Raw genomic sequence first — 26,768 nt, 5'->3', positions numbered from 1 at the left:
GCAGGTTCTCATGAAATGCTTTGCAATTGTTTACTCACGAGGAACTTCTAATTGCAGAGAAGGAAGCATTATTTACTGAGGATATCTATGCTCCCCCTTTACATAGCACAGAGACAGTCTCTGCCCCTAGGATCTTCCAACGTCAGGACAGACCATACAAGTTCTGACACAATGCGAAAGATGGATAGCAGGAGGACCAATCACAAAGGAGCATGGGATTTGTTTTATCTTTTGAAAACAAAAGTATTGCAGTACCCCTCTCTCTTGGGGGGTAAATATGCACAGGGTTCACAGGAAAGGCATGCTTTAAAATGAAATCTGCAAAGCAAATATGGAGGCTGGGAAGTAACGAGGACCTAGCTAAAACTAAGAAGCTACAAGAACAATTTCTTTTGTCACACGAATTATTATTATTAATAATAAACCCCCCCCACAAAAGAGTAAATGTAATCACTACTTTTGCAGAACTGAATTTTCTAATACAGATTGCTTTTTTGAAATATAGTATTATTCCTTAGAGATCCACTGACTTTCACCATCTGAATTCACTGTATCAGAAGGAGTTTTTCACGGTGTGCTGTGCCTATGTACTATATATAAAAAACACTGCCTTGCAGTTTGAATTATTGCCTCTTAAAGGAGAAATGGGCCCTGGAATGCACTTAATAGTTACCTTTAATGTTTCTCATTATGGGCATTGTTGAAAATGAATGAAGGTGACAAATGCTATCAAACCAGTTGTTGGAGCGGCTAGCATTTCACAGGACACTGGCATGTCGATGTTAACTTATAGCTGACCAGCAAACTCTGGGTTTTTAACGATTATCTTGTCAATTAGTGGCACAGCACGGCTAAGCTGCACAGCACAGTAGCACAATAGAAACATGGGGCCAGTCCCACCACTATTTCTAAGATTCAAAGCTTGCTTGCCCTTCATTTACATTCCTGTATTCCTCCCAATCCACCACCACATAATTATTGCTTTTTAGGGGACTGGATGGCACAGAGGATTCATAACAGGATAATGAGTTCTATTATTTAGGTCACTAGTTCAGTTCTAGCACAAGACTCTGATCAAGCAAAAGAATCCCTTTTCCTGGAGTTCCAGTGAAGTCAATGGGTCTCTGCATGGATCGACATGGCCTTTGCTGGATCAGGACCTAGGTCAGTAATGACTGGAAGCTGCTCTTTGGTGGCAAAATGAGTTTGATATGCTCAGTCCAGTTCCTAGCAAACTAGGAGCAAAACAAAACAAAACAGCACCATTCAGCTGGCACCTCTATTACCAGTCTTAGTAAAAGGGCCAAAGGAAGAATAGGCTTGGAGATTCTTGCCCCTAATGATAGTCCACTTCAAGAAAGCAAGGTACCATCATGAACTTTGCACTACCAAAGCCTGTGCTCTTTCTATTCTGTGGATGTTCATCAGCCACTCTGGCTTTCAGATTCCAGAGCGGTCAATGCAGCAGTTTTCAGCAGTAATAAATTCAGTATTTATTAATTATGTAGATTGATGATTAGTCATTTGATCTGGTCCCTGAGTGGGTGGATGAGTAAATTCAAAAAGAATGGACACATTTCTGATGCAAGCCCTAACACACTTATTGATCACCACCACCACCTTCTCAAGGGGCCACAGGTTTAAGAGATACTTGATTCATCCCAGGTTTTTTAGAAGTTCTGTTTAAAAGTCTTTTATGTAAGCCCAAGACCATAAAAGTAATTAGATAAACTTGTTATATTTATATACTCTACAGTTCACAAGCAACATGCATGAAAAGGTCACATTTTTTATGAGTCCCTAACCATAAGCACAGCTGAATCTATTATTTCACTATTTAGGATCCCTTAAGGGTAGATCTTCAGTGTGATTCAATCATTCACTCAATCTTTTTCTTACAGACTATAAAGATGCTTCAGAGACATTAAAAACCATTGCAAGTCTCTGCTTTTAATAATATGTGGGCTGTTCAAAGTAGAAATTGCTTTTTAATTCTATTTATATAATTTTGTTGTAGTTGTTGTTGTTGTTACTAAATGCTGCACTACCCTGAAATAGATTGTTAATTGAGTCCAGCTGGTTGATGACCAAATGATGATAGAAGGGGGAAAAGAATGGAAAGGACCGTTCAAAGAGAAGGTGGGCAAGAGAATATGCAATTAAGCCCCATCCTCCCAATATCACAGACAGAATAAAATCAATGTTTGCAATTGTCCTCATTCTTCCAACACGCCCCTTCAGATTCCTAAAGGGCCCAGTCCAACTCCCATTGAGATCAACGGGAGTCTTTCCACTGACTTTAATTGGAGCTGGATCAGGCTCAAAGCAAGCAAAAATTTAGACTACTAAATTTAGACTACTTGCTTCTTTGGCTGATATAGACCATGTTAATAAATCCAAATATATATTCAAAGATCATCTATAAAGTCAGTAAAGATATTTTCGTACCTGGCTTTGGTCCACGTGTCACCCAATGACATCCATAGTTGTCCTTCCTCACTATCGATAGTGTAACGCAAGAAATCTACGGTATCCTTTGTTAGGAGAGGGCTGAGTACCGTACTAGCGAGCTCTGGACCTCCAGTTGCCTGCACCACCTAAATCAAGATTTTTTTTAAAGAACTATTTATTGTATTGAGGAGTAACAGAGAATCAGTTCTGACAATAAACCATGTAAAATTTAAAGCAGTAAGAATTCTAGGCTACCCACTCTATTGGTGGCTTTTGCCAAAGTCTGATGTACACACAAAGTTATACCTGTTTAATTAAGGGCTTTTGTGCACACCTAGAACACTCTGATGTAGTCTCGACAAATAGGACTACAACAAAGTGCATCCATGGACATTTACTACACACCACGGGGATTTAAAGAGCGATTATGTTGGAGCGCTCTGCAATTTACATGCCTTTGATGCACACAGTGTACTCAAACTCAAAATCTGTATAAAACCACACCTTTTAGTCAAACCAGTTCAACTTTGTGTGCAGACACTCTTATATCTGTTTAAACTGGCTCATATCAGTTGACCTTATAGAATCATAGAAACATAGAATATCAGGGTTGGAAGGGACCCCAGAAGGTCATCTAGTCCAACCCCCTGCTCAAAGCAGGACCAATTCCCAGTTAAATCAGACCTTGTGCCTGTCAATTTACAGATGCAAACTAAATTTCTATAAGCTAGGTTTAAACAGATATATGAGAGATCTCACACAAAAGTCGAACTAGTTTGTTTAAACAAATTTAAGTTAAACTAATACAACTTTTATGTGTAGACAAGCTGAAAATGATGACTGAAGTGTCCTTCCAGCCCATCTTGTCCAGGACAGGTCAAAGATTCAATAGAGTAAAGGAAAGTTCAGACTTCTGTGTAATGAATCTGTGTAAAAATTCTGTCATGAAGCAATGTAAAGATGATGCATGGCGTTCCATGAGGGAGCCCAACCACCCGTTCAGAATCATCCAAAGCAGTTGAGTAGTATGATCAGGTTTACAAGGCAACTAGCACCAGAGCCAAGGGAAAAAAAGGGGAAATAAGGGACAAGATTGATGGGGGACTGGGGCATGTTTGATGAAAAACAAAGAGTAAACAAGGATAGGAATAAATGGGGAACACAGGGAAGAAACAGGGAATGGGAAGAAAAAGTGGTATGAAAAGCAGCAGGAACATCATAGAAGACAGTGTAGAAAGAGCCAACAAAAAACTATAGAGGGGGAAGGGGACTGCCTATTATTAAGGTTACTCAATACTTCCCATTATAAGACCCTGTTTGCAGTAGTTTATAACTTTACCAGACTTTAAGTGTTTGAACTGAAATTTTCCATGCCACGTGTCTGCTTCAAGGCTCATGTGGTGTTTTGTTGTTTTGATTTTTTTTGTGACGAAGGGGGAAACTTTTCAGAAAAAATGGTTCAGCTGTTTCCAGGAGTGGGAGTAGGGAAACGTTTTTTTTGCCCATGTTGAAAACATTTTTTTGAGATGCTCTAGCACCCCCATGCTTTGCGGCAGGAACTTGGAATTTAGCCAGGTGTGTGGTCTTTGCATCTGGCCTTTTGCTGTTCCTATGAAAATCTACCCACGGTTGGCCAAATTTATAAGCCTTTGAAATCTCTCATTTAGCAACTAAACTCTCCAAGCTAAACTCTCTGAAGATTTCATGAGCATTAGCCATGCTCCATCCAATCTCAGCTCCTACTGTGGACCAGACTGCACATGCACCATCTCTACAGCATGAATGAGCATGCTTTAGTCCAGAGTTTACAGGGAATCTGAAGGGCTTCCTTATAATTGCTGTTCCCAGCCAGACAAGACAAGACAAGACAAGGCACCAGAACTAAGAGCAGGGAGCCTGAGCCTACCTCTCTCTGGTGCTCTCAATGACTTCCCTGCTGACACCAGGCAGGATAGAGGAGGAAGCCATCTGATTTGAATGAAGAGGGAACCAGACCAGGGGTAAGAGAAAGGAGTAGACAGTCTTACTAAGCTCCTTGTTCCTAAGACTGGAGTGGGAGTTGGGGAGAGAGGACAGAGTTCAGAGGGACTATGACTGTTTGGACAAGGAGACTGGGACTAGGAGCCACAGAGGGCAACAGGGGGTGAGATTGGGAGTCAGTTGGCAGGGAGGCAACATAGATTGTATCAGAAGTTGGAGGATGGGAGGAGGCTGGACTGATTGGGCAGGGAGACTGGGACAAGGAGCCAGGGAGAGGGAAGACACAAATTGGATTAGGAACCCAGGGAGGAAGACTGGGACTAGGGAATGAGAACCAGAGAATGGGCCTGGGACAAGGGAAAGAGTGGGTTGGGTGCAAGTTAGAGAGGACAAGCTTACAGTGGCAGAAAGGTCTGTGGCCACTAGAGAGATCTCCAGACCCTGGAATAGAACTCAAGTCTCACCATTTCTCTGCTGTCAGCAAATATCTGTGAAACCCACTGGGAAAGTGCATGTCTCCTCCCCCTCTAGTGCTGGTCCACATAGACGACAAGCTAGTATGGTGTCAGTCACTCCATTAGCTGAAGTGACACAGGTCTGAGCTGTGGACCTTAAAGGTGCCAGTTCTGTTGATGAACTACGTGGGTGTCAATATGATGGAACTTCTGCTTTTGAGGTTTGATTTTTTAAAACCCTGGGCTATTAAACACAAACATTACGTTAAAAGACTGTTACTGAGACTGCAAAAACAAACACTCAAAAGTTAGGAAATTCTAGAACTAAGGTTGTCTGTGTCACCTTAATTCAGCCCCTTGTGCACATGCAGTATGATACAATCCTTAATTGCATGATCACGTACTCCCCCCTCCCCCAGGACTCCAGCTCACTCAGTGTACAAGATGGACCTGCTCTAGGTTGAATCAGGGCTGTGTAGCTCAAGAGGCTGTTGTTTATAGGACCTGTCTCGTTTGTTGTAGAAGTTGGAAGGTGACTGGGATGGACAGGCCTAGGCCTGCCCAAAACTAAAGGCCACTCCCTTAAAGTGGAGGAGCCACTGAGCCCAGTAGGCAAATGATTACGAGGGGCAACAAATGAAAAATTAGGCATAGGACTTAGGCTGAACGAGACAGGGGACTGCAGGAACAGAAATGACAGTCTCATGGTTCAAGCAGTTGAATACTACTCTGGACAACTGGAGTCTATCTCTGCCACAAAATTCTCATGTGATATCACTTAAACCTAACTTTTCACAGGGATCACTCATTGTGCATTCCCCATTTTCTGGGTGCCTGACTTGAGACCCTGGGGTCTGATTTACAGAGATGCTGAACACTCACAGCTGTAACTGAAGTGAACGGGAGCTATACTTTGAACAAATGAACTGCTGTTAAGTAATCTGAAAAAACAGATCCGAGGTATCTCAAATTGAACACCTAAAATTAGTGGATGCTTTGACCTTAACTTCTCTGTGTCTCAGCTCTCCATCTATAAAATGCCACCTCATTTTGCTGGGGAGTTGTGAAAATAACTTCATTAACGTTTGTGAAGTACTCAGATACTGTACTGACGAGTACCATAGAAAAGCCCAGGAGGAAATTAATAAGACTGACTTCCAAGCAGGGTTTGAATCGTGTGCAGTAAATAAGGCCTGGGACCACACACTGAACAACGAGGGAAAAAAAATATATTCAATACCCCCTTACTAAGTGTGGTCCATTCATTCTGTGCAATGAATAAGGCAGGGGTCCTGTGGAAAAAATAGTACGGGATTAAAGGCAGTGTCAGAACACATATGCAAAAGAGAGCTGATTTTAGGTTCCATAAGCAAATTTAATTCTGGCATTTCCTAATTTTCAAGTGATTTTCGTTGCAACCTTAATAATATTCTTTTCACATAGTTTTTTGTGCGTGATGTGTGTGCATAGGAAGTAAAACTCAACTAATTAGCCCATAATCTTCTTTATAAAGCCCAGAGTTTGGAGACATATGGACCACAAGAAAGGGACATTCCACTGAATATGTAGACTAAACACTTCAACACTACGGAATGTTTATTTGAGTACAAGACAGTTGTGCTACTGCTAATAAACATTTTATCCTTATAAAAAGACCATTGAAGAGCTAACATTGCATTGAGCAACCACAGTAATCTGGATACAAGATGCTTGACAAGCTATTGGGGCTGGACAGTTTTATCACTATGGTCTTCATCTACCATCTTAAATTTGAACCCACTTTTGACAATTATTCTTCTAATACTATTTAGCTTCCTGGGTTTTAGATACAACATGATGTGTACCTTTGTATTGCCATGATCAAAAAGCATTTAACTCTCCTGCAAATGCTGTTTATTCCTCATTCTGGTGCATATGTATTTAATTCTCCTTCCACTTTGTGTAAATATGAGGTATTAGTTTTGAGTTTCTTTTTTAATGTTAAGAAAAAAATCAGTAAGGGAAAAATGTAAATACATATGTGTATACACACACAACACACACACTTTAGAAAAAGGACAATTTAGCAAACTGAATTTATTTAAATGATGGAAATGGATATAAACAAAATTAGCATCCTGATTTTCTAGATATGTTCTAGTTCTAAAATAAATAAGTGATTTTTTCCCATAACTGGTCATCATTAACAATACATTTTTAGCCTCATATTTTAAAAGGTTCTAGAGCATTTAAACAAAGCAGGTCTGAAGACACACTGAAGATCAAATCTTACCATATTTAATGGTGTAAACAGAAAATGAACCAATTCGGGTGCACTAGGGTTCTGGATGTGGGACTTTAATTTAGCCTGAAGGGGGGGAAAAAAGAGACAAAACAAATTGGTAACTTCTATGATGATTGAATAGTATGCAGTAGAATCATCCTTTAAAAGAAAGAACCTTAGTTATGGAATTAAAGTACAGGTCATATTTACTTCTGCATTTATATATAGAATGTCAAAGGTTGAACAAAAATATGGGTCACTTATCCTTTGGGAAGAAGCATCCCATAAACTATAGAGCTGATTGGCACAGTACATCTTACAGTTGACCAAAGATGCTGGTGCAGAGGACTTTATGGTGTCCTTGGGGAAGAGCTGCTGAACGTGGGGGTCAGGAGAAGAAAAGGTTACAACGGCTTCAACCAAGGCCTCGTTACTGTGTTCAGCCTGGTGTCCTCAGACCCAGGGGCATGGAGATGGGGGTGACATCAAAGTGTCAGTGGTTCATAGATTTTGAGGCCAGAAGGGACCCCTGCGATCATCTAGTCTGACCTCCTGCATAACACAAGCCATAGAACTTCCCTGAATTAATTCCTGCTTCAAGTTCAACAACTGTGGTTGCAGAGCATGTAACGTAGGGGTAGTTTCTCTGTAGCCTTCTCAACCCTTACAAATGCCTCCTGGAGCACATCCCCCCCTTCAGTGGGATTTCATTTCCCCAAGGAGAAATAGAAGAAAGCTGATTAGGCTCAGTTATTGGAGGAGGAGGAGGACGATGACAAGTTCTCTCAGTGGCACTGCTGTCACAACCACTGAAGCAAAAAGCCAATAGCTGAAGGGAGGCACAGAGGAAATTAAGTTTTCCCAGTGATGCTCTGGGGCATATTGAGGAGAAGATGCCAAAAGTGGGTACCTGAGTTGGCAGCACTGGATGCCAATGGCTGGTGATGTTTAGGGCAAGAGATGACCACGGGATGGAGCACTCTGTGGCTAGTGAGGTTTATAAGAGAGGTCTCTCTTTAATGGCCTATTTGACCCATGTTTTTTAGTATATTTAACGGTAGTAATGAGCATAGAGAATCTGACAAGCGTAACTGAAAAGCTAAATAAAGAGCACAGCTGTGGAGGCTGGCGAGCATACAAGAGTGAGCTGTACATTTTCCTAACAAACCTCTCTAGAAACCAGTTAATATTTTCAATGTAAAAGGGTGAAACTTTATTATTATTATTGTTACCACTTCACCATTCATATGGCACCGCTGTAAAGTCTCTGCTGCTCTGGGTGGGGGTTGGAGATTGGGACTGCAGCCCTGAGCAGAAATGAAACCAGTCAAAAAGCCACTGCTTTTAGCCCTGGCCTGAATAGGGATTTTGAAGACAAAATCAATCAAGCACCATCTCTCAGGTCTACAGTAAGGCAGCTTGGCCGTTACTGGATGATGGGCTGAAGCAATGTGGGATTACACTAGAAGGACTAATAACTCTGCTGAAGGTGCAATCTGAGGCTTGCTGCCCCTAAGGGCGCTGCAACAGCTGAGAGTGACATGTAGGACGAGTCTCACTCAAAATGAGGCATTCCCAATAGTGACAAGAACATCCGTGTGCAATCACTAGCAACCACGTGCGTGTATGTGTGCTGGGTTGCAGATGTGCTAGGGAGTTGGTAGGCCAAAATTGTCTACTGCGGAGAAGACCTTGTAGAGAGCCCAGGGGAAAGCATGACAGCGTGGTCACCATTCCAGGGGAAGGAGAGAGCTGTCTGGGGTCTATTCCCAAGAGATGCCTCTGGGGAAGCAGAGGTGCAATAAACACAACAACTTGTTAGTAACTGGAGCAACCAGAGAAACCGGATTTGAAAATAAAAAGGCAAATCTACCTTTCTCTCACACTTCCACCTGCACAATCATAAACTTCAAAAACATTTCTAGCACAGGAGGTGGTTGGCAATATCTAAAAACGCGTGGGTGAAAGTGACACATCAAGGTGCACTCAGAGCCAATTTGTAGCAGCAGGGAAAGAGTATGCTATATCTGACTTCAAACAAGCTAGGAAAAGTCGCCCCTGCCTGCCCCGTGGAGCCTCAGCTGCTGGCAGCTACTTACCAGAAGGTTAAAGCCATGCTTGAATTTTTGAAAACAGTCAACAAATTCATCTGGAGGTGGTGGCTTTGCACGAAGAGTGAGAACTCCCTCTAGAGAACAAAATTAAAAAAATATATAGAGATGTTATGGAATTCAGGACATGTATATTTGCTAACATAGGCTCAGCTCTGCTGCCTTTTCTCCCATCGACTTCCAGAGAAGGATGGCAACAGGACTTGCTCGCACCGACTAGAACCCAATTTTTTTAGATCTCAGTGTATGTCCAGACCTATTCCAAAGAAAACAAAGTGACTTGTCCAATTAAAGTGAATGAACAACAACAAAAACACAAAGCAATACAATAAGAAAAACAAAACCACATTCACTAGCTACATGAATGACTTTTAAAGAACAAGGCAATAAAAAGACCTGGGGGCTGGGAGGGAAAACAACTCTTACCCCCAGGTCCTTTCTTTTTATTCTTCTTGGTTTTCTTTCTCTTTGAAAGTTCAGCAAATGCTTCAGCGGCTTTTTGAAGTTTGGTAACAAAATATTCAATGTCATCCAAAATATGGTTCAGAATTTGCTGCAGAAGAGATGAACAACATTAATGTCTCTGGCTAATCTGTGGCACAGCTAGTCATTTAATCACTTTGTTGTAATTTACAGCATCCTAGCAGCAGTCTCCTATGTTCATCATTAACTCCAGGAAGCACTGCCTATGCAGATTCATCATATGTCTGACATTTACAAATTTCTCAAGCTCACATTTTGCTCTATTTTCAATAGTTGTGATCATTAAAAGCTTTCAAAAGTAAGTATTGAGACTATTAAATTTTAAATTTAATTAGCTTTGAGTCGCACACTATGTTTCTCCCACGCAGCAAATGCGGAAATTTTGTTAAAACATAATTTTCCCTGTGATGCCATTTTCTAATAGCTGTAATTTCATATGCTCTGGTAAAACAAAGTATTAAAACAATTACTTGCTGAAATGCAGGGTTGCACTTTCCAGTAGATGTGACATTCTTCCATGAATGCAAAAAATTCTTTTCAATGCATAAGAGTATCACAGGAGGAGAAGGGACCAAGTGGGGGAAAGTATGTGCCCCAGTTCAGGAAAGCTCAAGCACTTGCTTAGGTCCATCCTTATTCAGAGAATAACACGTCAGTATACTTAACTTTAAGCATGTGTTTACGGTACATTGATTTAAAAGGGATTTAAGCACATGCCGAAGTGCTATCCTGAATCAAGGTCTTAGTGCACTCACATCTCAGACCTATAGCTCAAGTTCTCCACAGGACAGAATTGAATCTGATCTTGATGGTCTTATTTCCATCTTTTTTTGAGCCCTTTATAAGTCCATCACACAGTTTCGCACGACTGGCAAACTCTCACCTGGAACTGTGTTTTGCCTGTGAAAAAGACTCTTCCTGTTCTTGAAGCAACCTTCCAACATTTCAAGAATACTGAACACCACACTGCACGCACACGTATATCTTAACTTACAACATCTCTGTCAATCCTGGCTGCCATCATCTCAGCTGTTTCTTCGTGCTCATGGAACTGTCTGGGTTTTTCAACTTCAGGGGGCGGGGAGGAGAGATGAAACGTACACAGTAAAGGATATCAGAATCTAAGAGCCAAAACTCCACATATACACTAATCTTACATATGGAATCATTAAGCCAGGAGTGCAAGAAAGACTACAATGTTTATACCTCTCAACCTGCTGGCGCCCAAATGTAGAACACACCATGTGCAATAAAAACCCCACAACAAAGGGGGGAAGGGGGAAATTATGCAAGCAACTTAAAATGCTATGAGATTCCTTCCTTTGGTGTAAAATAACTCTTTCTACAACTTGATTTCATGAATCCTTCTTTTTATGTAAATCATCTGCAACGCTAAAAAGGGAGGGGACATCAAATTTGCATGGAGCATAGTTAACTTTGCAATTAAGACAAGTGATATTCATAAAAATGAGGGACAAATGAGAAGTATGCTAATGTTTCCCTTGAAGAAGCATTTTAATACCTGATTTAAAACATGATCTACCTGAAACCACTGTACTGCACTCGAACTTATGTCTTAAAAAAAAAAAAAAAACTTTACAATTCAAAAATGGCACGGAGAGATGAAGAATCTCTGTGGGCAGATTTATCTTGTATTTGTAGAAAATGCAAAAAAAACCGTGACCTGTTTAAGGTGTGTGTTTGTTTCTTTGGGCTTTATTTTTTTTTTTTTAAATCCAGTGTCAATATTTTGTTCCCATTTCTTAAGTGTCCACCACTGTAATAGCTGGGGCTTTAATTTTGTTTTTACTGAACACAGGGGGAAATGCCTCAAAATATTGCTTTTAAACAGAATAAAACAGGCTCAAGTTGCAATTGAGTGAGAGATAATCAGCTCAAAGGCTCATAATTATTATTAATTTATATTGCATTAGCATCTCAAGGGGCCAGTTCAGAACAAAGCCCCATTGTAGTAGGCATTGTACAAACATATAATGTATCCAACTCAGCCTCTGCCCTGAGGAATTTACCATCTCAAGGCCTGATCCCGCAAACAATTAAACACGTGCTTAGCTTTACGCATCTGAGTAGGACCACTGAAGTCAACTGAATACCTTCACAAATTAGGTTACTCATGTGTGTAGAATTGGGACCTAAGTCAAATGACAAAGTGGAGGATTGCAGACAAGATATACAACTGACTAATTATAAGTGGATAAAGTGTTGATTATCCTCATTTAGTCACCCTTAATTCACTGTTTTTGGATAACAATCGCAGCAGAAGTAGGTCTTGAGGAGGAGGAGGATGGGGATAAGGGATGTGATCTCAAGCATCAATTCAAGGAGGGCATTCCATATGAAAAGGGCAAAATGGAAAAAGGCATGGGGACAGTTGTGTGAAACCGACAAATCAGGCAAAAGAGGCTGGCTGAGAGGAGGGAAATGAAGTGATAAGATAGTAGTGCACAAGTATGGAAGGGCAGACTCAATTAGTGATTCTTCTTTGAAAACAGCAAATCTTAATGTTACAGGGAACCATTCTAAGTTTGCATTTTTAAAAATAAGTTTTATTAAAGGCTACGGCACTTGAATCTACTTAACTGTGGGAGGTTTCAGTTACGACGATTTAGAAAATATCCGCACAAATAGAAAAAAATTATATAATTATCAGGAACACAATTCAGTAAGAGTCCACTTTACAAAAACCACCACCACAAACACTTTTAAACGAAGAGAAATTCAAACAAAAGAACAAATTAGCCTTTGCTTGATGTAGCACATAATGCTGTGTGGTGGTATGTAAAAATGTTCTGACCATTATTGCCTTCTGTGGACATTTTAAAGTGCTTTGTGCTGCACAGTTGTACACTCTGTTAACGAATACTTTCATTCAACAAACAGAAAATGGGATAAAAACCTTCATGAATAATGGATTCTTTTGCTTTTTTTATTTTAATAAGAAACCATTAAAAGTAAAAACGCCAAAAACTCAATGTACCCAAAATTATTCTTTAAACATATTCTATTCTACTGAAAGTAGTTGCATTATTTCCAAATTAGCAATAGTTTCAATTTTTTTCTGAGAGAAAGCAGGTTTTTCCATTACAGTCAAAAATCTGAAGCCCTGCACAGAAGATATGAATCATTCATATTTTTCATTTTTCTACAGTCCTGTTACACACTTTTGTTTAGACTTGTAAAGATGACCAGCCAATTTAGCCACACCATTTGCTTAAAAATGAAGAGAAGTGGAGTCCAACACCTTAGTCAGCTTTCTATGATAGTGATTAGCTGAGAAATAAAAAAAAAACAAGCCAGGTTGCTGCCCTGAGAAATTTACCACGCAAGGGTTTGATCTTGCAAATTCCCTATTACTGAGCACAACATCACTGAAGTTACTGGAGCTATGCTGTGTAGTAAGTATTATGCACATCAGCAGGGCCATGCAGCAGCCTGACTTCAGTTAACTTTCACGGACAGAGCGTAGAATATCATGCTCAATTCTGGGTATTTCAATATCACAGAAATGGAGTAAACAAACAAATTAAAAAAAAACCGAGGAGTCCAGTGGCACCTTAAAGACTAAAGACTGTTAGAGCTTATCTACACTACCCACCGGATCGGTGGGCAGGGATTGATCCGGGGTGGGTGTCGTTTACCGCGTCTAGTATAGACTGCGATAAACCGACCGCTGAGCACTCTCCTGTTGACTCAGGTACTCCACCAGAATGAGGAGCGCAAGCGGAGTCGACAGGAGAATGTCAGCTGTCGACTTACCGCAGTGAAGACACCGCAGTGAGTAGATCTAAGTACGTCGACTTCAGCTATGCTATTCATGTAGCTGAAGTTACGTATCTTAGATCGACCCCGTGCAATAGCATAGACAAGCCCTTAGTCCTTAAGGTGCCATCGGACGCCTCGTTGTTTTTGTGGATACAGACTAATAAGGCTACCCCTCTGATACTTGACACAAATTCAGAAAAGGAAAAATTGGGATGAATGAGACAGCTCGGACTCCAACAGCCATCAAATTGTCTAGACCATCAAATTGTCTCTCTAGGGAAGTGGCAGCTTGGGGCATTTAAAACTAGAGTGAACAAAACAGTAGAAGGTATACAATAGAGAATAGCCCTGATCTGCCCCATTGGGAATGGAGCAGATGATTCAATTGGTCTTTTCTATTTTTAGCCCCAGTTACCATAATCTTCATGGAGCTTCTGTTTGTAATTATTCTTTTTATTTGTTGGCAACATGCAAACATACTGCCCAAAACATTGCCAGTCAGTCAATTATCAACTCCGTCAATTCCCAGCAATACTCACAGTCTCCTTGTTCAGCTGCCCAAGCAGACCAGGCTGCCACTCGGCTTCTGACATCCACCTGTGTGACAGTACCTGGGGGAACAGGAGCGGGCGCTTTCGGAGGTGGAGGAATAGAGCTGTCAGCTTTGGAAATCATCCTAAAGAAATATAACAAACCAGAGATGAAGCTTGGGGAAAAAATTCTCTCCCTTCTAATGTGCCATTGGAAAAGGCAAGTGGGCGTACAGGGAAATCTCAGATACGTGACATGTCACTCTTTGTCAGACTTAAAAAGTTAGCAGTACTCAGGTCTGTCATTTGTAAGTAAATTGAGCATACCTGAAAGACTGCTCTGTGATAAACTCTTTCTATGAATATTAAGCATTGCTAACTCAGTACATATGAGAAACATGCACAAGGATACCAAGAAAACTATGCTTTGGTCATATGAAAAAGCCTGACAGAGTATAATTATCCATTAAATCCTTTCTACAAAAGAATGTTCAACCAGGCTATATAATTAGATAGCAGAGATGAATTTAGTGACTGGGACATATTAGGAGTCAGGCCACCACATGTAGAGTGGGGTAGCCTGGAGTCTTCATTAGAAGTGAGCTGACAAGAGGGAGCACCACAAATTCATTATCAAGCCGTTGATTTCCTAAAAGGGGCTGTCAACCACCTATTTCTTAAAGCTGAACTAATTAAACTTAATGACTGAATTTGGAGGGGGGGGAGGGAACCCCATCAACATTTAGTCTGACTCTGCTCACTACAAATGCAGGATTGTCCCCTACAGTACGTTTTCTAGCATTTTATCCTGTACAGTTTTAAATACCACAAGCAATAGGGCTTTCCATCATTTTCCTTGGCATGCTATTCAGCAGCCTGAGAGAGCTTATTGTCAAACAGGTTTCTCCTCTGCCCCCACCATATTAACCCTATTTCTCCCCCCCCTCTGAATTCTATATCATTCCTCCTATTCACACCCTTCAAATATTGGTAAATGTGTCCCGTTTTATTAGTCTCTAGATTAATAATTACACATTAAATCTTCCCTCCAAAGTTAGTACCTCCAGTCATTCTTTTTGTTGTTCTCCATACTTCCTCCAATTTCTCAATATCTTTGGGATAATTTGGCATCCAGACTGAGGCTATGTCTACACTGCTCTGGCATGGCTACACTGGGATAGCCCCCTAGTGCGGCTGCTGCAGCGTAGGCCAACAGAAGGAGGTTTTCTGCCTGCATATCACCACCGCTTCCCCAAACAACATCAGCTACACTGACAGAAGCACTCTTCTACCTTATAGTGATGCCTACACTGGGGGCTCTGCCAGCACAAGTATGTTGGCTAAGGGGTGTGATTTTTTTCTAGCCAACATAGTTGTGGTGGCATATGTTTTAAATATAGACCAGGCCTGAATGCAGTATTTCCAGAGTAGTCATGATTGTGGCATATACGGAGGGACTATTATCTTCTTTCTCTGTGACTTCATGCCTGCACATGACGCCATAATGCATGGCGAACTCTAATCTGCCATACACTGTCGGCCTTTGCAGCCTTTATAGCATTACCGCTTCCTGGGTTCTACCACACAACATTGCATTTCAGATAATTTTTCCGAGATGCATTGACTTGCACTTTCCCAAACTAAATCTCGCTATTTTAATTTTCTGCATTGTTTCTAATGCTTCCAGGTCCTTTTGGTATTACTACCTTGTCCTCATACCTGTTGGAAACTGCTCCTAATTTAAGCCATGGTCTTCCACACACAAATGCAGCCATTTAACTTTAAGCCCATGAGTAAAATTAAGCATGTGCGTGAGTGTTTGAAAGATTGAAGCCTGTGTTACTATATGTGAACTCCATGAACACATGCTGCTTACTCCCTTTACCAGATCATTAACTTGTCTCCATTTTCCCCACCTGTACAATGTGAAATTAATACATAATTATCTTTGTATGGTGTTTTGAGAGCTACAGATGAAAAATGTTATATAAGCTAAGCATTACTGGGAAAGATTTTCAAAGGCACAAAGGGCAAGTAGGTGCCAAACTCCCATTAACTCTCATACATGCCTTTGAAAATCTCCTCCTTTATTTCTGAAACCCCACGATACCTCACTTCTGTATTAATCAGAGAGTTTAAGGCCAGCAAAGCATGTAGTCTGACCTCCTGTATATTACAGGCCACCACCAGCACATAGCACCTGCGCACTAAAACTAACCCCCAGAATTAGACCAAAGTATTACAGCTCAGCAGAGACTAGACTATTATGTGCCACAGGGAGAGAATGGGAGGGACAGAAGTGCACCAGTGCCTGAGGCCCCCATAATGCCAGGAAACAGATTAAGTGAGATTCACCCACATGATCCTGGCAAGCAACCTGCATACCATCCTGCAGAAGAAGGTGTACCTCACCCTCCATCACGCCCTCAAGGCCGCTGCCAATCTGACCTGGGGGGAAAACTCCCTCCTGGCCCCATATATGGCAATTAGTTCGACCCTTGAGTGTGTGAGCAAGAATCAGCCAGGAAAGCACCTGAAAGAGACTATGCTTGGTACCTCCTCACAGCACCAACCCACCGCATCCAGGGTGCCATCTCCAGCTGTGGCCATCTCTGAGGATTCAGAGAAAAGAAACAACCAACCGAAGAACCAAAGAAAACCCAGAATACATTTGGAGGTGGGGGAAAAAACCTGTCCTGACCCCTGAAGGTGACCACTTGAAGCATGAAGTTTTAGGAACATCAGACATTAATTGTCTCTGAATTCAATGCACTCCACTCCCCCATCCTTAACACATAAAAGCTGTTCTCACCCGCTAGAGGAAGTGGCCGCATTCTCCCAACTGAACACAGTTATGTATACCATTGGAGTAGGAGAGAGTTAAGAACAGAAGCTGTAAATTTAGACAGTGAGAGAGAGAAATAAATCAAGCTGTTGTCCCTGATTGTGGGTGTATACTATGCAGAAGATTACCACAAAATAGTAAAGAATAGTAGAGTTGGAAAGAGGAGAATGGGGGAGAAAAAGAAAGGGTGATTTTAAATTACTTTCTACTAGACTGTTCCTGATACTACCTGGAAGTTTTTTACCTGAGCGTGTCAAGCCTCTTCTTTTGTTTCCCTGCTTTGCTGTCGCTGATTGCACTTTCAATATCTTCATGAATAAAGCTAGCCTGCAGGGACAGAAACAGATGTTACCTGGCTGTCAAACACTTGAGTTGTTAACTAGGCTAAATAGATAGGATTAAAAATATCCACTTGTTTGTTTTTAGGTCCAGGAACATAGGTATCTAAAGAATTTTCTTTCAACTCTATTTTCAATACAGTTAGAAAGACACACACACACTATTGTCTGGATGCGGATACAGATATCAGTGTTCAGATACCAAACTGTGCTCTAGTGCGTATGTTTGCAATGTTGTTGGAGCCATGTTGGTCCTAGGATATTAGGGAGACATGGTGGGTGAGGTAATATCTTCTATTGCAGCAACTTCTGCTGGTGAAAGGATAGAGCTGAAGGACTCTGCAGTTCAGAAGCTTGTTCTCTTTCACCAACAGAAGTGGGTCTAATAAAAGATATTACCTCACCCAACTTGGCTTTCTGATGTATGTCTCATTTAAGCTGAAATGCGTCTGAACAGTTGTAATTATTTCAAGTCAACAATTATTGCCAGAGCAAATGAATTCTTCTTTCCTAGATGACTATAGTATTATGCAAAAAGAAAAGGAGGACTTGTGGTACCTTAGAGACTAACCAATTTATTTGAGCATAAGCTTTCATGAGCTACAGCTCACTTCATCGGATGCAAGCTGTAGCTCACGAAAGCTTATGCTCAAATAAATTGATCTCAGAGTTTGTCTGCACTACAGAGCCTTTGCCTGGCTATGCTGGCAGAGTCCCCCTAGTGGAGATGCAGCAAAAACCAACAGAAGTAGATCTGTCAGCATGCCACCAGCCACACAATTAACCCAGTCATCTTCACAAATGTTTATTTGAAGAAACCCTACCATGTGATTACTGTTATTAAAAAAATAAGGATACAATAGGGTGACTATAACTACTATGAAAGAAAATTTAGAAGTTCCATGAAATTACCTATTAGAATTTGAAGAAGCAGTACAAATTATATTACCGCACATGCCAAAATTGAGGTGTACAATCCCAGAAATAAAGTACTTTTAACAATTTTATTTACTCTAAAATATTGCTGGCTTATCTTAACTGGAAGCTGCAAACAAGATCTCTCTTTCTCTTGGTTTTGAGGATTTTACCTAGTAATATTCCCCCCTCTCCTGCTCTAGTTTTCTAATAGAGCACAAACCAATATTAGTCTGTATTAGTCTATTAGTCAGATTTAACTGCTCAACAAGAAAGGAATAGATGGAAAGGAAAAAAGCAGTAAGAACAGATATTTCTCATCAGCTTCTACGAATTTGTAATTATCTCTCTTGAGCTATTTTACACCATCTTCTTAAGAGACTGTATCAGTGAATATTACTAACATATACACACAAACCTCAGTGATTTACGAGCCTAATTTAATAGCTAAGCCTTGAACCTTACCCTCCCAAAATACTCTCTCTAGGAAAGATTTATATGGGTGTGCATTCTACTAAGGTTTCAAATATCTGAGATATCATTACCCTTAATGAATATACTATAGTATTTTTATTATCATACTAAGAAAACTTAGTATCGTCAATATATTAATGTTGAAGTACAAATGACAGAAGAAATGAACAAAGTACATTTTGTGAGGTGATATCATTGATTTTCCCCCTTACTGTCAATTCACAAAATTACAAAATTCAAGCGATCTGCAATGGGTCCCTATTATTGCCTTACCTTAACCTCATCACATTGGAAAAGATGAAGATCTGGCTTGTTTTGGGCTGGTTCTTTGCAAACTAGTGCAAGAATAGAATCATAATTGCACGTGTTCATCACAGCTTGGCAATGTTGAACTGTGCTCAAAGGAAAATTCTCCAGTTCATTCTGCAGGGGAAAAAAAAATCTTACATGTCTGGTTACCAAAAATTCAGTCTTGATCTCTGAAATGCTGCTGCAGTTTCATCCAAACAATGAAAATAATAAAGCCATAATTAAAATAATATAAAAAACCTTCAGACATTCTTTTTTGCTGCTGATTCCCTTCTTCCTTCCTGAAAATGAGAATGCCATTTACAGAGACCTACCTTTGATTCTAAGTCCACCAGACTGACAGCTTTGTCATCCACTTGAAGAATCATATCTTGAGTCCACACTTTGCCCTTGGCATCCAGCAACTTCAGCTTTCTTATTCCATCATCTACTGTTATCATAGCCTCTTTCCGGTCCAAAACAAAAGTGGTCAAGTGCTGATGATCGATACATGCGTAAAAAGATGCACACACATTAAAAGTCATTTTCCAAAATCAAATATCGGCACTAGTTACACTATAGTGAAACAGGATGACAAGCCATGCATTTAAAAAAAGAGTGCCTTTATTCATGACACATTCCATTGATAAGCTAGGATTTTTTATTCCATACTGTCACTTAAATAAAATCAACTGACGACTATAACCTACAATTTATCATCCTCTATCATTGTGTGAGTAGTTAAGCTACCTTGGATATTTTGACATTTATCAGGCATCACAATCAGGATTTAAAAAAAAAAAAAAAAAAAAAACCTCTCGAAACATGCATTTACCATGCATGACAAGTAGCAGCCTGGCACCTCTGGAAAGCGAAACACAGGCTACAGAAAGCTGACCTAGACTCTGTTAATTTGCCTCAACCCTGACCTGGGAGGTCCTCATATTTCTGTTAAAGCTGACAGTTAGCATACTAGTGGCAATGATGTGGTGTTCATTTGTTTCTCAGAGATACACCTTCTAGATAGACTGGCCACTCATTTCATATAGACTACAAAATAAATATTATATGGTAGTACTTTTGTTCACTACCAGCCTGGCATGTATTTTATTTTTAACCAGTGGCCTGCAGATGAAATACGATCTTGCTGCCATTGCTCCGGATCCATCCAATTTCTTTGCCGTTATGATTTTGCTACATTTATTTTCTAACGTGTCAACTATGCAAGGCTGCCCATAAACCACAACAGATCCAGTTTTACATTTTTATCCAAGAGCTCAAACTTTAACTCAGTCTCAATTATTTATTAATATGAATAAGACTTCATATCTTTTACATCATTTTAATTTTTAAAAAATTATTTAGTGTGTTTGCATCAAATACACAAAATGGTATACCTATTAACTGTGTAACCAAGACAGTGGATGTGGCTGCTGCATATGACCAAATAATATTAACACAGAAATGAAAGGGAATTGAAACAACTCAAAAGGTAAAATAAAATTTAGTAATGAGATTATACTCATTGTTCACACGGCAACACTTGCATTCCAAATACATGCAGAAATCTTTTATGCCAATACAGTACCGACACCTAACTTTAATATCTAAAGTAGCCAAAACCGTACAGAGTCAAAAGCAACATAACTATTTCCTTGCAAGCAGACTGTGAAGGGGATCTGAGCAATAGAATGCAAGATGCTGCTGAGAACCATCGAACATGTAACAACAACTTACACAGGTACTGAATTTAAAGCTGAACAATGAGGAACTGTGAATTTATGGCATTGGCAGGACCTAATTTAGTCCCATAACAGTGCTGCTTGGTTACACAACAGAATGTCTACTGTCATATTAGAATAAGGCTGTAATATGTCATCTTATATTTTAAATGGTCTTATATGACAAAGGATCACAAAGTGCTTTACTAACAATATATGAGCATCCAGGACTTGCTTCCCTGAAAAATTTAAATGGATTTACTCCTGGGGTAGATCATGACATCAATATAAGGTAATTCTGCTCAGCAGTTTAAGGCAGGAAGCGAGAGATAAACTCTGCATTGCAAAGTAAGGGGAATTTGGTAGGCAGAACGTAATTAACCATAACAGACTATAGCCAGCCCTGAAGTTAAGACCCCTGCTGTTGTGAAGAGAGTCTGAGCTCTCTGATGATGATGATGATATTTTATCAAAGCCTCCATTTTCCATATCATCCAACATGGAGCTTCAGTAACACAGAGCATCTCAACACTGTGCCTGAAGACTAGAAGGCAACAAGCTCAAGGAGAAAAGCGCATCACCTATTGAATTATCAGCATCACTTCCTGAGGCACCTAGATTTTGCATAGATACATCCCTTCCCCCTGCCAAATAGTAACTGCAGGCAATCCTGCTTTTCTCATAAAATCTGACACAATTGTAGCCCATTTTGGTCTAGCTGCAGGATCCAAGACATAATCAAATGTATATTATACTAAAAGTGACATTTGCCTGGCAAAACATTTTAGATGATGTATATGTACACTGCTTGGGGGGGGAGAAAACAAACCATTACATATTATGCAGAAATGTACTAGAAAGAGTAAAATAGACCTTGCATTTTATCCTAAAAAAACATGTCAGGACATTTGTTATTTTTCCAATTGGAAATCTCGGTCTTACCTCCACATGATACTGTGAAGTTTCGGATATGCTGCTGGCACTGTCCCGTGCATAATTCTTTCTTTGCTCTAAAAAATAATAATTAAGAGACTAATTCTTCACCTGCTTCCATGTTATGCTGAAGCTTATATCTTTTAAAACTGTCTCATAGATACCCACAATATTTTTATACAAACACAGAAAAAGAAAAGCTGTTACTTATCGTACTCAAAAGGAAAAGCCTTCACCTCATTGTAGCCTTGAGCACAATATATAGCCACATGAACAATACCAGGAAAAAAGCCAGTAGGAGGCAAACAAAATGCTAGATGCAACAACTCAGAATACAGCGGGTTATTGGCATTTTAAGCATTGTTTGAAAATAATGTACTGTGAACTTTGAATATTAAATCATTGACTTCCCACTTATGTAGCTAGCAAAACTGATGTGGGGCTTTTCGTATATGCATTAACGTACTCTGAAACCAAGTTATATATTACTACTCTATAGCTAAAAAGCCCCAGGAATTAGCAGAAAAAAAATCCAAATCAATATTTTAAATACTGGGGTTTGAAACTGAATATTTTAGAAATTATTTTAAAAACACAAAAATCTGTTTTGCCTTTCTTTCTTTCTCTTTCTTTCTTTCCGACTTCTTAAATATTAAAAATAAATGAATTAAATAGGCCGAGAAAGGACAAATGCAGAAGATGCAGTACAGAACTACCACACTGAATTACTCTAACAGAAATCTCTTATATTCTTCTGTTATATAACGCTGCAAAATCAGAAATATCATCTTGGGTCCATTTTATGCCAGTGGGGAAAATAGAATACATATTACAATGTCATAATCAGGGAAGAAAACATCTCATCTTAATTTAATACAAAAATATTCTCAATGTAATATTTGGAACCTTTACTCAGAAATCACCGAAGGGACTAATCTTGCTTTCTTTTCTCAGGCAAATTTCCAAGTGAAGTTAATCAGAGACCTGACAGGATAAAGGGTTGCAGGATTTAGCTTTCAGTATTTTTGTTTTTTGAAATAATCAATTTTTCTGCCTTAAGATGAGATAAATGAGCATTTTGATTAACTGGGTTTCAAGCTGAGAAAAACTGATATGTACAGCATGTGTCAATTTCACCATAGAGGCAACTGGTGCATGAGAGAAAAATTAAGTGTGCTACTGTAGTCTCCAAGAGCTAACTATATCAAAGCACTACTTCAACTACTAAAAATGAAGGCAGGTTTGGGTTGAATAGGTATTTAAGGCCTTAGGGTCTATAAACTATGTAGATCTTTTGGGAGGGCCGTATACAGCAGAAGAGAATGATACCCATTGAGGTCTTAGACCAATGTTAAACCAAGGGCCTTGCCAAACTGTGTTTCTTTACATGGGTATTCCAAGTCAGGTAGAATGTGGGTTTAATAACAGAGGACCCCTATGCTGCAAGAAGCGAAGTAGCCTCAACTCCCATGGTTTCAGTGGGAAATTATTTAGCAGGTGATAGTTAGCAGGAGGTACAGGCCCACAGTTTCATCGTGTCTGTGCATCTCATAGAAGGCAGTCAGTTACAGAGCCGTAATTTTTCCCAGAAGGCCAGTGTTGCTTACTGAAATAGGCAATTAACTTACAACAGTTATTCAGTTTGCTTTAGTGAGATTAGTCTGCAGTACAATCAACCAAATACCAGACTACTGTGGATTACCAGAAGATGCATTTAGGATGGGGCACAAGGGCATACTCTAAAAAAAAAAAAAATCCCCATCATCTGCTCTAACTGAATTACTGAGAAACACCAATACAAATGTCCTTGACATTTAATGCTTTAATTTAACTGTTACTAATATTTTTGCTTCTGCAGCATATTACTTATTTTCAGAAGTGTATTTAAAAAAAAACACACCACACACACGCACCCCACAAAACACTCAATATACCATTTCTATTTCATTTGCTACCTTTCTTTTTTTGTTTGGACGATGATCTGAAGAAGTAAAGTCCATCTGTTCCTAACAAAACAAGGGAATTAAAAAGTAATGTCTGGTTTAACCCAACAGCTATAATTATTTCCATCCCAAAGATGACAGGGCAACAGTATAACTTACTAGCTGTAAATGAATAATTGGATGTTGTGCAACAGGAAAGAGGACATGTAGAAAAATGACTGTACATTCTGATTTACTGAAAGCTTGACCTGCTGGGCTTTTTCAAACAGAAGGTTAAATAGATTAATGTTTTTGCTTTCACCAAATTAAACCGGACAAGAAATTTTACATCTGCTGTAAGGTTTGCAAAACTCATTAATATGAAAATACACACCTCTATTATACTTATACATTAGAAACTTTGGCTTGCATGGTGGTTACACTGCATTTCATTTAAGGTGATACAGGCCAACATGCAACTCTTCCAAAAAGTGGTCTATAATCTTTAGTGTGCACAACTGCTAAACACCTTAGGCCTTAGTGCAAAGATAGTACCTCCAAAAGCACTGTATGACAGCAGCAACGAACATGTCCCCATACAACAGAACAGCATAGCACTCTCGGTAGACAAGATGCCACTTGAAATGTTTTCAGCCCCAGGAAGGTAATAGTTTTACACTGTTACCTTTATTTTTTATATATATTTTTATATATTTTTTTGTATATATAAAAGGTAAGTAACATGTGGTGTGCGCACACACTCTACTCAGAACAAAAAAAAAAGCAATTTATAAAAATCAGAGAATTGTAAGCAGAGCTTACGAATATCTATATTCGTCACTCAACTGTCTTCACTATCATTACAGATCCAGCAGAGTTTCCTCACCATTTTTTAGATATCTACATGTGTGTGATGTTTGGCAGCACCTGATAGCAATCTCTGTCTCAATTACTAGGGGCGTTCTGTAGAAAATATTTGGGAGGCCAGTCACCCAGAAGAGACTACCTCACAGATGATTTGGTATGGTGCTACATAACGGATATAATACGCATTCCAGAAGTAAAGGTAGAAAGCTTGAAGTTCTATTACAAGGAGAAATTAAGAATTCTATTGGAGAAGTCCTCATAGTGTTTTCCATTATGCATTATATAATCCCAATTTGCTCAACTCTGTCTGGCAAAATCAGACCGATTCTACCAGATTCCACTTATTCTCTCAATTATGGTTAAAAACATTAGCAGAAACAATTACTGCACTGAGACTTCCCAACCTTTAGGGAAAATATCTGCCAGAGAATATATTCTACACTTAGAGCTGTTCCAAAATTTGGCTTCTAATACATATACATCCCAATTTCAGCCTAAATACCGGTAGCCATTACTGACAACAATTTTTTCAAATACTCATTTAAAGACCAATAGTTAGGAAGCTTCATTCCCTTCCCTGACATGGCCAACTCAGTTGCTTATTACCATGTCTTTCTCAGAGCCAGTTCACAGTGACTGCTCAGGATGGGTTGACTGAAGGAAAAGCTATAAAGAAGGCTCACGAGCGACAGTCTCCATTCTTGAAATAGACATTAGTGTCCAGAATTAACCACTTCCTGAGGTTTTCCTTTTTTGATAACTTCAGTAGAAAACATCAAAGGAAACGCAATGGATCTAATTTACCTAGATTTCAGGAAGGCGTCTGATACCGTGCCACATGGGGAATTATTAGTTAAATTGGAAAAGATGGGGATCAATGTGAAAATTGAAAGGTGGTTAAGGAATTGGTTAAAGGGGAGACTACAGCGGGTCATGCTGAAAGGTGAACTGTCAGGCTGGAGGGAGGTTACCAGTGGAGTTCTGCAGGGATCAGTTTTGGGACCAATCTTATTTAATCTTTTTATTACTGACCTCAGCACAAAAAGTGGGAGTGTGCTAATAAAGTTTGCTGGATGATACAAAGCTGGGAGGTATTGCCAATTTAGAGAAGGACCAGGATATCACACAGGAGGATCTGGATGACCTTGTAAACTGGAGTAATAGTAATAGGATGAAATTTAATAGTGAGAAGTGTAAGGTCATGCATTTAGGGATTAATAACAAGAATTTTAGTTATAAGCTGGGGACGCATCAATTAGAAGTAATGGAGGAGGAGAAGGACCTTGGAGTATTGGTTGACCACAGGATGACTATGAGCCACCAATGTCATATGGCCGTGAAAGAAGCTAATGCGGTCTTGGGATGCATCAGGCGAGGTATTTCCAGTAGAGATAAGGAGATGTTTGTACCGTTATACGAGGCACTGGTGAGACCTCATCTGGAATACTGTGTGCAGTTCTGGTCTGCCATGTTTAAGAAGGATGAATTCAAACTGGAACAGGTACAGAGAAGGGCTACTAGGATGATCCAAGGAATGGAAAATCTGTCTTATGAAAGGAGACTCAAGGAGCTTGGCTTGTTTAGCCTCACCAAAAGAAGGCTGAGGGGAGATATGAGTGCTCTCTATAAATATATCAGAGAGGGAGAGGAATTATTTAAGCTCAGTACCAATGTGGACACAAGAACAAATGGATATAAACTGGTGATTGGGAAGTTTAGACTTGAAATTAGACGAACGTTTCTAAACATCGGAGGAGTGAAGTTCTGGAACAGCCTTCCAAGGGAAACAGTGGGGGCAAAAGACCTATCTGGCTTCAAGATTAAACTCGATAAGTTTACGGAGGAGAAGGTATGATGGGATAACATGATTTTGCCAATTAATTGATCCTAAACTATTCATGGTAAATAGGCCCAATGGCCTGCAATGAGATGTTAGATGCGGTGGGATCTGAGTTAGTACAGAGAATTCTTTCCTGGGTATCTGGCTGGTGAATGTTGCACACATGCTCAGGGTTCAGCTGATCACCATATTTGGGGTTGGGAAAGAATTTTCCTCCAGAGCAGATTGGAAGAGGCCCTGGGGGTTTTTCACCTTCCTCTGTAGCATGGGGCACGGGTCACTTGCTGGAGGATTCTCTGCACCTTGAAGTCTTTAAACCATGATTTGAGGACTTCGATAGCTCAGACATAGGTGAGAGGTTTATTGCAGGAGTGGTGGGTGAGATTCGGTGGCCTGCATTGTGCAGGAGGTCAGACTAGATGATCATAATGGTCCCTTCTGACCTTAATATCTATGAATCTAAATTTCAGCCTAAGGGTTCTACCTGCAAAACCCTTTAATCCCTGATCCTCGTTTGCATTTCCCTTCCAAAAAGGACTACACAAACAGCTTTATATTCTGGATTGGCG

The 26,768-nt window shown here is 39.8% G+C and overlaps 1 protein-coding gene across 5 annotated transcripts in view; it reads right to left on the bottom strand.

Annotated features, from left to right (window-relative positions):
* EPS8 (EGFR pathway substrate 8, signaling adaptor) overlaps positions 1-26,768 on the bottom strand; it is a 221,879-nt gene that overhangs the window by 45,852 nt on the left and 149,259 nt on the right. For 4 of the 5 annotated variants that reach the window (XM_084628824.1, XM_084628823.1, XM_084628826.1 and 1 more), the window contains 10 exons: positions 21,580-21,647; positions 19,252-19,413; positions 18,902-19,051; positions 17,146-17,228; positions 14,066-14,202; positions 10,738-10,811; positions 9,687-9,813; positions 9,249-9,337; positions 7,159-7,233; positions 2,449-2,597 (listed from right to left, as the gene is read on the bottom strand). In XM_084628824.1, the coding sequence (XP_084484950.1) occupies positions 2,449-2,597; positions 7,159-7,233; positions 9,249-9,337; positions 9,687-9,813; positions 10,738-10,811; positions 14,066-14,202; positions 17,146-17,228; positions 18,902-19,051; positions 19,252-19,413; positions 21,580-21,647 (1,114 nt within the window). Of the gene's footprint in view, positions 1-2,448; positions 2,598-7,158; positions 7,234-9,248; positions 9,338-9,686; positions 9,814-10,737; positions 10,812-14,065; positions 14,203-17,145; positions 17,229-18,901; positions 19,052-19,251; positions 19,414-21,579; positions 21,648-21,786; positions 21,882-26,768 lie in introns of those variants that run through there. The other variant, XM_084628827.1, reaches the window with a different exon arrangement.

The sequence above is a fragment of the Lepidochelys olivacea genome (genome assembly GCF_965140295.1).
Source record: "Lepidochelys olivacea isolate rLepOli2 genome assembly, chromosome: 1".
Classification (NCBI taxonomy): Eukaryota; Metazoa; Chordata; order Testudines; family Cheloniidae; genus Lepidochelys; species Lepidochelys olivacea.
The sequence above is the reverse complement of the archived record's forward strand: the minus strand, read 5'-3'. Positions and strand labels throughout refer to the sequence as shown.